This window comes from Condylura cristata, unplaced genomic scaffold, assembly GCF_000260355.1.
Source record: "Condylura cristata isolate star-nosed mole 26May11 unplaced genomic scaffold, ConCri1.0 scaffold00017, whole genome shotgun sequence".
Classification (NCBI taxonomy): Eukaryota; Metazoa; Chordata; class Mammalia; order Eulipotyphla; family Talpidae; genus Condylura; species Condylura cristata.
In genome coordinates, this window is record NW_004567118.1 from 33,487,675 (window position 1) to 33,499,959 (window position 12,285).

At 51.9% G+C, this 12,285-nt stretch overlaps 1 protein-coding gene across 1 annotated transcript; it reads right to left on the reverse strand.

Moving 5' to 3' along the window:
* Positions 1-5,816: 5,816 nt before the first annotated feature.
* SERPINF2 (serpin peptidase inhibitor, clade F (alpha-2 antiplasmin, pigment epithelium derived factor), member 2) lies at positions 5,817-11,858 on the reverse strand. The gene is made up of 9 exons (XM_004684793.2): positions 11,796-11,858; positions 11,619-11,657; positions 11,443-11,505; positions 11,018-11,219; positions 10,386-10,529; positions 10,037-10,240; positions 9,415-9,557; positions 7,671-7,875; positions 5,817-6,943 (listed from the first exon to the last, which is right to left on the reverse strand). The coding sequence occupies exons 1-9, from the start codon at positions 11,856-11,858 to the stop codon at positions 6,531-6,533; spliced, it is 1,476 nt and encodes a 491-aa protein (XP_004684850.1). The 3' UTR covers positions 5,817-6,530.
* Positions 11,859-12,285: the final 427 nt, after the last annotated feature.

The window sequence follows — 12,285 nt, forward strand, 5'->3', positions numbered from 1 at the left end:
TCTGCCTGTTCTGCTCCCCACTCTGTCTCTGGTGAAGCCTCTCACCGCCCATGCACCTCTGGCTTGTACCCCAGTTCTGTATGCATGAATACATAAATCTTTATAAAAAAGAAAAGAACACTTAGGGGAACCCCACTTCACCTGAGACTCCAGGAAGCAGAGGGAGGGGCCTTGTATAGAACTTTCTGGTGAGCAAGCTTCAGCTCTGTATGGAAAGTGTGTCAACAGATAGAGTTTAATCCTTCAACAAAAAAAATCATATACCCCTATGCAAAGCACTGGCTAGGTACGTGGAGGGAAAGGCATACATGGATGAGTTAGAATCGTGTCCTCCCAGAACAGAAAACATACGGGCTAATATGAGAACAACATGTCCAAGACAGGGTGGGACAGCCTAGACTGCAGTCCTATCGCTGCATTGGCCAAGTCACAGATAGCACTGCAGCACTTGACATATGGTTCGTTTGAACTGTGACCTGATCTAAGGGTAAAGTTCATGCCAGATTTTGAACACTGCATATAGAGCTCAATAAAAGATAGTAAGATTAATTTCACCTATTTTTAATGTGCTGCTATAAAGTCATATATGTGATTCACATTCTATTTTTCATGGACTTTGCAGCATAGTTAAACTATCTGACTCTAAGCTGAGACTTAAAAGGGCAAGTAAAATGAGCTAAGATTAAGCACAGAAAGGTAGGAAGGGCCCAACTATCCATGTGGACAAGTTAAAATTTTATCCCTATCTCATACCATACACAATAATTAATTCTAGGTACCTTGGAAATTTAAATATGGAAAACAATTTCTGTCTTTCTGCAGAATATTTTTTTAATTTTAAAAAATTTTATTAAATTATGCATACAGAACTGGGGTATAGGCCAGAGGTGCAGGGACAGTGAGAGGATTCACCAGAGGCAGAGTGGGGAGCAGTGGGCAGGTCAGGAGAGGTCTGCCTCACCATGGGAGTCACCTCCAGGGCTGGGATTGAACTCGCATTGAAGTGGCTGTGGCTAGTTTGCAGTGCTGTGCTTTAACCCATTGTGCCACCAGGGAGGATCCCTAGGAAGCTCTCTCCATCCACTGTGCACAAGTTCAATCCTGGTCAGGGAGCTGACATACACGGCGCAGCAGTCCTCTACCGGCTAACCCACTGCTCCCCTCTGCAGTGTATTTCGGTCCATCTGCCTGCCCTGTTCCCCAATCTGTCTCTGGTGAATCCTCTCACTCCCTACACTTCTGAGCTATACCCCAGTTCTTGTGTGCATAAGTAAATCTTTTTAAAAATGCAAAAGCAACAAAAGGCAGACGAAAATTCTTCTTCTCACTCTGATCTCCAGTCACAGACTCCACTCCCTGGAGACAGCAGATGTTAATCTCCTTCCTGTGTATACTTTCAGAGATATTTTTATGCTTTGAAAAGCAAATGCAAACACATATACACAGGAAAATTTGTGAATGCTTTAGAGGAAAATACAGATGAGTTCTTTTGTAATGTCTCACTAAGAAAGATTTTTTTAGCAAGATGCCAAAAGCAGCACAAATTATAAAAGGTTAATAAGTTTTGTACTAAAATTAAGGACTGTTTTCATGAAAAGGTACTGTAAAACAAAATTAAAATACAAGCCTCACACTGGGAGAAAATATTTGTAACAGAGCTAACTGACAAAAAAATTACTAAATGTAATGTAAATATTTTCCTCCCATTCACTAGGGGGTCTCTTTGCTTTGGTCACTGTCTCTTTTGCAGTATGGAAGCTTTTTAGCTTGACATAGTGCCAGTGGTGGTTATTTTCTCCTTTACTGTCTTTGCTGCTGAAGATGAGTCTGCAAATATGTTTCTGAGGTTTTATGTCATGGATTATTTCACCTATGTTCGCCTCTAAGTATTTTACGGTTTCAGGTCTTACATCCATCCAAGTCTTTTTACCCATCTTGAATTGATTTCTGTGTATGATATGAGGTGATGGTCTAGTTTCATTCTTTTGCATGTAGCAGTCCAACTTTATTGAAGATACTTTTCTTGTTTCAGGGTTTATACTTTGGTCTAGTTAGACCAATGTCCTAATTATTTCCTAATAAATGAGAAGGATTCTTCATGCCTTTGATTGCCAGGAAAACAGTGTCCTGCTCCTGCCCAAGGAGAGAGCCAGCCCGTGTGCTTTTCAGTGGGTTTGCTCCTGCGACATAGCCGCTCTCTGCACACAGCTGTCCCTCTCTGAAGATCACGCCGCCACCTCCAAACATCATTGTTGTTTCTTCTTTAAAGATATTTCCAATCAAGGGCCTCCCTGGTGGTGCAAGGGGTTGAGTCTCAGCACTATGAAGCTCTCCTCAGCTACAGCAGTACAAGTTGGATGCCTGGTCAGGGAGCTGACCCACAGGGCCCAGCAGACCCCTGTTGTCTCACCAGCTGCTCCCCTCAGCAGTGTATGCCGGTGGATCTGCCTGTTCTGCTCCCCACTCTGTCTCTGGTGAATCCTCTCACTCTCTCCCACCTATGACCTAGACCCCAGTTCTTCTATTTATAAATAAATAAAATCTTTAAAAAAAATATTTCCAGTAAGTGGAAATTATACTTCAAATAAAAAAACAAAGATGCTTTCATTTTGGCCCACCCCTAAGCCACTGCCCATTTCTCAGTTCTCCCTCGAAGCCACACTGAAAAGTCATTTCCTCTTGTCTCTGCACTCTGTTGCGGTCACATTCCCTCCTCTACCCCAGTCTTGTTTCTGTGTCCAACTTTCCTTTGAAACTGCTGTAGCCCAGCTCATGGGTGACCTCTGTGTTGACCATCAGGCATCTCTGCCCTTCGCTTCAGCCAGAGTGGCAGATCATCATTCCTCTGTCCTGAAATCCTGACCTCCCACGTCCTTCCATTTTTCTCCCACCTCTCAGGCTGCACATTTTCTGTCTCCTTGGCTGGCTTGGCCCTGGGACTCCTTTTCCTCTCCATCTTTATCTCCTCTTAGATAACCAAAGTGTCCAGTTGCCCGCTTCACATAGCTGCCCGTTGGGTAGGGTGAACATACAGTTTATCATCTATGCACTCCTCACAGTAAACAGGGTGCTATTAATTACACTGGAACCATAGGATAACTGAAATCATCCAGGCAGAGGGGGACACATGGTCACCCTAGCCAGGGTGGCATTTCAATCATAATAACTTCAAACGAGAAGCCTCCAGTCACTCCTAAAGACTTCTCACACTGATCCCCATCTCAGTAAGACCCATTTCTCAAAACAAAGGGCTAGGAAGTTAAATGATGAACTTCGCCATCCTGAGTCTTCCTTTCCCTTCATTTCCTGTATCACCTACAAATTCTATAATGTCTACCTGCAAAATAGATCTGAATTCTGACCACTTATATCCCATTTTTACAGTCAGCACCCTGGACCAAGCCGCCTTCATCTGTCGCCTGCTAACCAGCCTCCCTAGCTCCCTACCCGCCTTCGCCCGGGAAACCTAGTGCATCTCTTTAAGCCTACATGGCACCCCTCCCATAAAAGCCTTCCCGGGAATGAGTCATGGCCTGCCACAGTACCCAGACCAATCCGATAAGCATGTGGCAACAAAAGAATCCAGACCCCCCCACCCCACCCCAGAGTATGGCCTGTATGACTCTTACGTAAAGTTCAAGGTCAGGAGAAATAAATCTGCAGTTGCAAGTCAGAGGAGCACTGTTTCTTGATCTGGGTGCTGGTTGCATAGGAATATTTGGTTCATGGGGGAAAAATCATGAAGCTTATATATGCTTTTTTCTATTTCAATCAAAAAACATTTAGATAGGGACTCCCTGGTGGCGCAAGTGGTTAAGACCCTGAGGCAGAAAAAAGTGTGTGTCTTAGCAGCAACAGAAGGGAAGCCAGTGTGGCTCAGTGTGACCAGCAGAGGGACAACGGGAAGATGAAGACGTAGAGGTAGGCGGGGCCGGGCACACTCAGGCCTTGAAGGTGAAGCAATCCACAGCCACTGTAGCCTGAGTTCGTTCCCGGGCAGGGAGGTGACCCTCATGGCGCAGCAAACCTCCCTGTACTGCCCACTGCTCCCCTCAGCAGTGTATTTCAGTACATCTGCCTGTTCTGCTCCCCACTGTGTCTCTGGAGAATCCTCTCACACCCCCACGTCTCTGGCCTGTACCCCAGCTCTTGTAAGTGTAAATAAATAAATCTTACACATGTTTACACACAAGTCCCTTTACACTTGTATGTCCAAACCTCTTGCTCTCACCTTCAAGGCCCGTGTGCCCGGCCCCGCCTACCTCTACGTCTTCATCTTCCCGTTGTCCCTCTGCTGGTCACACTGAGCCACACTGGCTTCCCTTCTGTTGCTGCTAAGACCCACACTTTTTTCTGCCTCAGGGTCTTTGCCCTGGCTGTTCCCTCTTTCTGAGCACTCCTCTCACTTTGACAAGAACAGTCTGTCCCTTAGCTCCCATCTCTCAGCTCCACTGTCACCTTGGAGGGGCCTGATCCACAAGCTGCCTTCCTCAGTTAGGCAGTTAGTCGGTGTCACCCAACCCCAGAACCTTCTTGGAAACACTCACTGTTTACTGAACCTGACATTTCAATGTACTTGCTTATCGTCTAGAGCATCAGCACCAGGTTAGGGCTCTTGTAAGCTTGTCCAGTGCTGCACCCAGAGCTTCCTGTGCTGCTGGCTCAGCAGGGCGCTCCATCCCTTGCATTTGCAGGGTGAGGCTGAAGTTAAGACATCCAGATCATGGCTGGAGGGTGGGACTCGAGGGTAGGAGTGATGACTAGCCCCCACCAGGGCAATGGGAACCAAAATGCAGAGGAGAGAGCTGAGCTGAGAAGGAATTGGGAGGTAAAAGTCTGGTTGGGCTTGCTGATGGAGCTTTCCAGGCACGCCTTACCTCTTTAATATAAAAACCAGTGTCTTTAGAGTGGCCCAGAAGCCCTACCATCCCCAGTTCCTCTCTGGCATCTTCCTACCCCAGCCCCGTCACTGCCCTACAGACCCAGCTCATCCTGCACTTTCCAGCACGCCTCGTCCTCAGTTCCTGTGCCCTTGCTATTCCTCTGCCCAGGATGCTGTTCCCCGAGACTCCCATGGTGCTCATCCTACCTTCAGGTTATTGCTCCAGGGTCACCTTCCCAGGGAGGCCCCAGGTCCCAGCATGCCCTGTGCTCCTCTAATTCATTCCTCACCAGAGCTCATGTCTCCCTCTGACATGTCATCTACTTCACTCATTCATTTATTAACTGTCTCCCCCCACTGCTAGTTTGTAAGAGACAAGATTCACCCCAGGCACTGGGTCTTAGCCCCTGTACTTCAAGGCAGCAGGTGGCTGCCACATGGACTCCCAGACCTTACAGACAAGGGCCCACCCACATGGACACCCATGCTGCCCCTCTCCCCATGCCACGGTGTCCCCAACTGTTTCCCCTAAATCCTCAGGTGCTCCCAGCAGCCTGCCCCCCGGCTGGCAGGCGCCAGCTCCTGGCAGAAGGGCCGGCATGTAATTAGAAACTACAAGCTCCCTAATTGCCAGTTCTTCTCCCAAACCAGGAGGCTGGCGCTATTCTAAGCTGCCCTGGTTGCCAGCTGCCTGAGGCATGTAGAGGGGAGCCAGGCTGACGTGGAGGTGGCCCTGGAGAAGACTGGCCAGGTCAGAGGGGTGCAACTGCGTGGTGGAGGGGACTGGCAAGTGACCAGGGACCAAATGTGGCACAGAGGAGGTTGTTGCCACTCCTTGGGGCCCAGGTTCTCAGTGCAGGGGGCGCTCTGTGGCCTCCCACCTTTCTCCAGCCCTGCTACTCCCACCCCTGCCCAGAACAGCGATGTCAAAGCAGCCAGGCCCATTCATTCTTTATTCAGGTAGCATAAAAATCACTACAAAAACTTTACAAAAGAGCCTTAGGGAGCAAAGGAGCCCTTCCTGCCCTCAGCTCCTGAGATGGCAGGCAGAGGAGGGAGAGAGGAGAGGAAGGAAGGGGGATCCTGGCAGTGGTATCTCCAGGAACTGGCAGGGAACTGAGAAGAAAGGACATCAGAGGGCACTGGAGGCTGGTGGTAATGGTAGAGGCAAGGGAATCTGGAACCTCCCCCCACAGAGCAAAGGTGACCCGTGGTGTCTGATCCAGGACATTCCTCTACCCCCTGGGGCACCCCCAGAACTGTTTCCTTTCCCCAACCAGAGTATACAATCCCTCCTGCCCCTCCCGCTCTGGTAAACAAACATGGAGGTGCTCCAGCCAATTTAGGAAATAATCTACCTACCTTCCTGAAAGAAGTGGATTCATAGCTGCCCCTCTGCCCAAGCCCCAAACAGCGGGACCCTCTGAGCCCCTTTGGAAGGCACTCCATTCCTTGATGCCTGTCCACTTCCTGGCCCCACCCCACCCCAACTCCCCAAAACGAGTCTGAGAGAACTGTCACCCTCTTCTCCCCACCTGTCCACCAAGATCCCCCCTTCCCCCTTAATCCTATGAAGCTGTTTGGAAAGAGTCACATGAGTTGAGAGATTGTCCAGGCAGGGAGTCAGGACGTTCTTGACCACTGCCCCTCACTTGGGGCTACTAGTTTGAGGATAATACTCTTCTGAAGGGGGTGCAAGTTTCAAGTCTGGGCCAAATTGCTTGTTTCCTCTGGAGAAGACTTTCTTGTTCTGGAAGGAGTCCCTGCTGCCAGGGGAATCTTGCTGCTCCTTTCGCTCCCACTGCGCGCCAGGATTGGGGTTCCTCACGATGCCCACAAAGAGAGGTATGCTCCTAGTGTCTTCAAGGATGAGGAAGAGGAAGGGGCGGTTTATGATGAATGAGGAGAGGGACATGCGGGACATGGCCGTGCTGGTTGCTGCTGCCGCCTGCACGCCGGCCTCACTAAGCACCAGAGTGGACTGATGCTGCACACTCGACACCACAAGGCTCTGGTCAGAGATCCCACGCAAGTCTGGGGCTTGGAACAAGTCCTGCAGGCCTGCCCAGGATAGAAAATGGATGGTCAGAGCTGCCTGAGAAGAGGCTGCCTGGACCTGCCTGGGAGGGTGGCTGCCTCCCTGGCCAGGGAACACTTTGAGCCCACAGATCCCTACTTAACCCCTGTTTAACCTTCAAGTATCAGTTTAAAGACTGCTTCCTCCAGGAAGCCTTCCCTGATGCCCTTGCCCCATGGCAGGACAGGTGCCTTTACAATATTCTTCTTGGTGGATTGGAAATAAAACTACCAGGCCAGAGTCCTTATCATTTATGCTGTCTTATCACTCATGCTGAATTGTAAGTGCCTGACTCCTCTTCTGCCCACCTGACGAGACTAAGTTCTTTGTACCTGGTGGGTTCCGAGGGTCTAGTACAGTGCCTACAATGTGAAAGCTGTTTAGCAAATGCTCATGGGTGGAGGTACTTCCCTAGCAGGGTGACACAGAGTCTTCTCCACCTCTCCCTTCCTGGAGAGCCAACAGGGCTCACAGGCCACACTGGGCTCTCCAACCAGGATTCTCTGCCACGTTCAGTCTTGGGTATACTGGGTCCTCACCCCCCAGGCCACCACAGCCTCCCAGAGCTCACACCAAACACTCACACCTCCCTAGGCCCCCCAAAAGGACACAAGACTAGCTCTGACTGAGACCCACTGCCAGCGAGAGCTTCCTCCCAATCCAGGCTGTTCAGCCTGACCCAGGGGTCTGTCCCATACCCAGCTTCCTTACCCAGCTGGCTGAGCGTGGCCACCAAGTCCAGCTCGTGTTTCAGATGTAGCTTGGGCAGTTGGACCTTGGTGGGCCTCTCCCGCAGCGAGGGCTGGTGCAGGATGTTCCAGCTGAGGTTGGCCAGCACCTGGGACACGTTCCACTCAAAGCGAGTGGGCACAATGACCACGAAGCTCATATTGTTCTTGAAGGGGAAATGAGCCACCTACAGACAGGGAAGGAGACAACATGAGAACCAGAAGGCAGCCACACCTAGGTGGAGTCTGGGCCCAGGTGCGCTTCTGAGGCAGGTGGGCTCGTCCCTTCTCAGGGACCTGCCCAGTCTGACTGCCCTCATCCGTGACAGGGAGCGACAATACCTACCCACATGGCAGGCTGACATGTGACCAAAAGAGAGACACTCTAAAGCTTCTAGCAGAGTATCTGCATGTAGGTGGCACTCACAGCTGCCAGCTGGCACTGTGACCTGGTAAGGAATTTCCCCTGTTCACCTGTTTCTCCCTGTGTGCAATGGACTGTGTTGTTGGGGCCTCAACTTTTCCAGGAGCTGCTCAAAGGAGCAGTGACTTGCCCTGGGCATCAGGACTGTGATTTGGGTCAGACTTCCTGTGATCAGGGTTTCTGCAGCTAAAGAAGTAGAAAGCTCTGGATTCACTGATCTCTTGAAAGCGTGCTGCCTCAGGCTCTGGGCAGGCAGGAGGACCCCTGCCAGGGGGAGGCAGAGAGGCTGTGTTCAGCCTGCCTGCCTGCAGAGTGCCTGAAGAAGAGGAAGTCAAGGAGGAGTAAGAAAGGAAACCAAACGGGGAGGAAGAATGGGCAGGACATGGCCTGGAGGGAAGGAGTAGCAGGAAGTGAGCTGTTGGGTGGGGAACCAGGCTCCTGACCATCTTTCTTCCAGGGTGGACTGGAGAGAAGCCAGGACGCTGCTCTAAGTGCTTGGAGGACTGCAGAGCGCTGTGGTCTGTGTCGTGCGGCCTTGTGAAACTGACCAACACTGCCATCTCTGCTGCCCCTGACGGGCCGAGGGGTCAGTGCTCCAGCCAAAGGGACCACACTTAGGCTAGAAGCAAGGAGACCACACCTGCCGTAGCTTGACATAGCGCATAGCCCATCGGAATGTTCCAGGAGCTTACTGACAAAGAGATCCTCCCTTCAAAGAAGGGAAAGCTCAGGTTGGATCTCCCAGATTAGGGGGGTGAGTGAGGGGTGGGGCATGCTCAGGTCCCGTGTGTCTCCTTGGCTGCTGGGTGGTCTCTGTGTTTCCCCACAGCCCAGGGGTCCTTGTGATAAACTGGATCTCATCTCAGTGCCCCTTCTCAAAAAATTCTCCCAGATCATTCTCCCCAAGATACCCTCCCCAGTCACCAATACATCATCTTTTTCTCCCCTCTGTAGCATTTACCACTATCTGAAATTATCGTGTTAATTTATGTTTGCTCTTGTGTGTCTTCCTCCCTCCTGAGAGCAGGGATCTCTTCTCCCCTGAGCACCACTATATCTCCAGCACCTTGAACAGTATCTGGCACACAGCAAATGCCCAATATATTTTTTGTTAAGTAAATGACTCTCAAAGAGCCTGAAGCCTTAGTCCACCTGGGTGAGGTCATAGTGAGACCTTTCAGAGTCATCTGCCCCAGGGACATGACTTGAAGGAAAGGGAGGCTCCCCATTACCCTAGGCCTGCTCCATAGCCTGTCCCCTTCCTGCCCCTTCCCAGCGCCCAGACCCTGGCAGTCAAGGTGACCTGCATCTCAGGCTGCTCCAACAAGAACCAACGCAGAGGGTAGGTGTGGGCTTGCATCATGTCCACCGGCACTGTGAACTGCTCGTCCAGGTGGAAAACTTCCCGCTGGGTGAGGCTTGGGTCAAATTTGGTCCTCCAGAAACCTGTATACAGCAGAGGGCAGGGGCCACATGGCTGGGGCCAGGGTGGGTTCTATATCATCAGCCTCTCCCCTGTTCCACCAGAACCCACTCAAGACACAAAGATGGAAGCTGAGACCCCAGGGGTTGCTGCACCAGGTTGATAGTCAATTAATCTGACATCTCTTCCCTGAGCTTTCTTGGATTCTGGGCTAGTATTCTCTCCATGCCTGCCATGCTCCCAGAAACAACCTCCTTCAGATTTGGTTTCATCCAAGAGTCCTCCTTCCCAACAGCCCCACCTGGGGCTCCTGGTGGCAGGAGGGAAGGAGGTGGGCTCCTTCCCTGCCACCCCCCATCCCTGGGGGTGGGTCTCCTTCCCTCCCCCACCCACAACCCAGCGTGCTTCCTGCTGCCTGGTCAGCCCTGAGGAAGAAGAGGGACCCCTGCACACCCCAGCTCAGCCAGCAGGCCAGGCAGGAACCCTGAGAAGGGGTACACACCCTGGAAATGGATGGCATTGAGGAGAAGCAACACTAGGTTATCTGGCAGGTCCGAGAGGAAATCCTCAATCTTCCCTTTTGTGGCCTCTTTCACCCACTGGTTAATGTTCGCCAGGTCATCTCCTTTCTTTCCCGTTAGTCTCATGGGCTTTGCACCAAAGAGTTTTTCTGATTGTTCCAGGAAGTCTTCTTTGATGGGAAATCCTGTACAGAAGGGACCACAAGCTGTTTCCGGGGTTCAGAAGCCACCACTGCCAGTGATCCAGCTAGCTACCTGTGGCCAAGCCCATCTCGCTCCACCCTGTCCACCCAGAGCACTGTCAAAGGCGCTCCTGCCACCAGCACCCACCTTTCTGCAGGTACATTCTGGCAGCCAGTCGGAAGGCCCCGGGGCCCAGGTCCTGGTAGAGGCGGCTCAGCAGGTGGGGCAGGCAAGGCCCTGCGTCTGTATGCAGCACCTGCTGCAGCTTCTGCAGCGTTTGGTTCTGAGCACCTGGAGGGAACCACATCAGCTGTGGTCCGGGCAGGAGTCCTTTCCTCCCCCCCCCACTCCCCTGCCCACTCCGGTCCCTCTTGAAGACCCACAGTGACTGTGCCCGGGGGACCACACACACGCCTCCCCTAGCCACCGAGCTTCTCTGAGTGACCAAGGTGTACATTCACCTTTGCTATTGACAGTCCGGTGACCTCACCTCACACCAGTTGTCTTCCCTCTCTGGACCTGTTTCCCACAATAAGACCCTCCAGTCCAATGGAGACATTGTATCTATCAGGCTCTTTCATAAAAACCACCATAAGCAGATCCCCCCCACAATACCTGGGAATCTGATTCATAGAGACTGTTGGTGGGCCCATGAATCTGCATTTTTACCAAACATCTAAGTGAACCTGATGGAGGCGCCACCCACTGGTAAATTCTGGAGTAGTGAGTTCCTATTGGCCTCCCAGCTCTGCTGATCTGGCCAGGTGCGGCCACAGTACCTAGTGCCAGGTGAGACAGTGCCAGGGCCACACTCAGAGGTGACAAGATGAGGTTGGGGCTGGTGGATGTGTGGGCTACCAGGGAGAACAGGTCTTTGGTGAAGGCCATCATGGCCTGGGCCAGCCTGTGGTTCTGCTCAGGGGTGGGGGCGCCCTTGCAGTCTTCTGGGGCCCTCTTCAGAGTAGCCTTGTCTCCAAATTCCTGCAGGACAGATCAGGGTCAGTGGGGTCAAGGGGCCAGCCCCAGATCCTGGGTGGAAGAGCTCCCTCACAGTCTCCATTCTTTGTCCCAGTCTTGGAGGCAGTGGGATTCTGGGCTCTGGGATGCCCTTCCCCTGACCACGTCCACCCTCTCTCTGTAGAAGCCAGCTCGCCCTCTTCCCTCTTCCTTCCTCCCCCTCTTTCCCAGCCCCACCTGGTTGTACCTGGTTGCCCATCTTGAGAAGGGTAAGTGGGGACAGCTTCTCCTGGGCCTGCTGGTTCATGAGCTGAGGAAAGAAGGAAGCAGATGGAGAGTAACCCACAGGCTCCCTAACCTACACAAACCACAGGGAGACCTTTGGGACCTTCCTCCCATCACACTTCCTTTACTCCCCAGTACCTTTTGGTTCAAGGGCTCCATGGCATTCACAGGAGAGAACTGTTGAGAAAGGGATGAGGAGAGACAGAGCAACCCTCCAAGAGTCAAACCCTCCTTAGACTCCAATCCCTTTTTGGCCTCTCAAACTCTGACCTCCCCCACACCCACCTCCACACCCCACCCAGACTGAAAACTTACCACAGAGCAGGGGCCTTGCAGGCAGGACAAGCTGAGCACCAGTAGCCCCCGGAGCAGCAACATGTTCCTGTCAGGGACAGGAAGCCTCAGTTCCCACCGTGGCCCCTCACCCACAGTGGCATCTCACCCACCGTCACTGACCCAGCAAGTCCTGCACCAGCCCTGCAGGGGCTGGGGGTGCCAATCACAGCACCCACACCCAACACAGTAGTGGTTCTCCTCTCCTTGCTACACTGTTTTTCCTGCAAGCTTCCTGTTTGTGTATGTCTCACCCACTCAAAATGTTTTAATAAGAGGAAAAGACAATCAAATGAAAATTTACCCTTCAAGATCTGGGCTGTGAGCGAAACCAAGATTTGCAGCCAGGCTCTGCCTCTCGTCAGAGAACTTTAGCAACACATAGGGATTGTTATACCCTCACCCCTCCAACTTCACCTTATCCTGTAAAACGGGAGCAAAAGTCTCTGCTTCCCCCGTGTGTTGCGAGGTA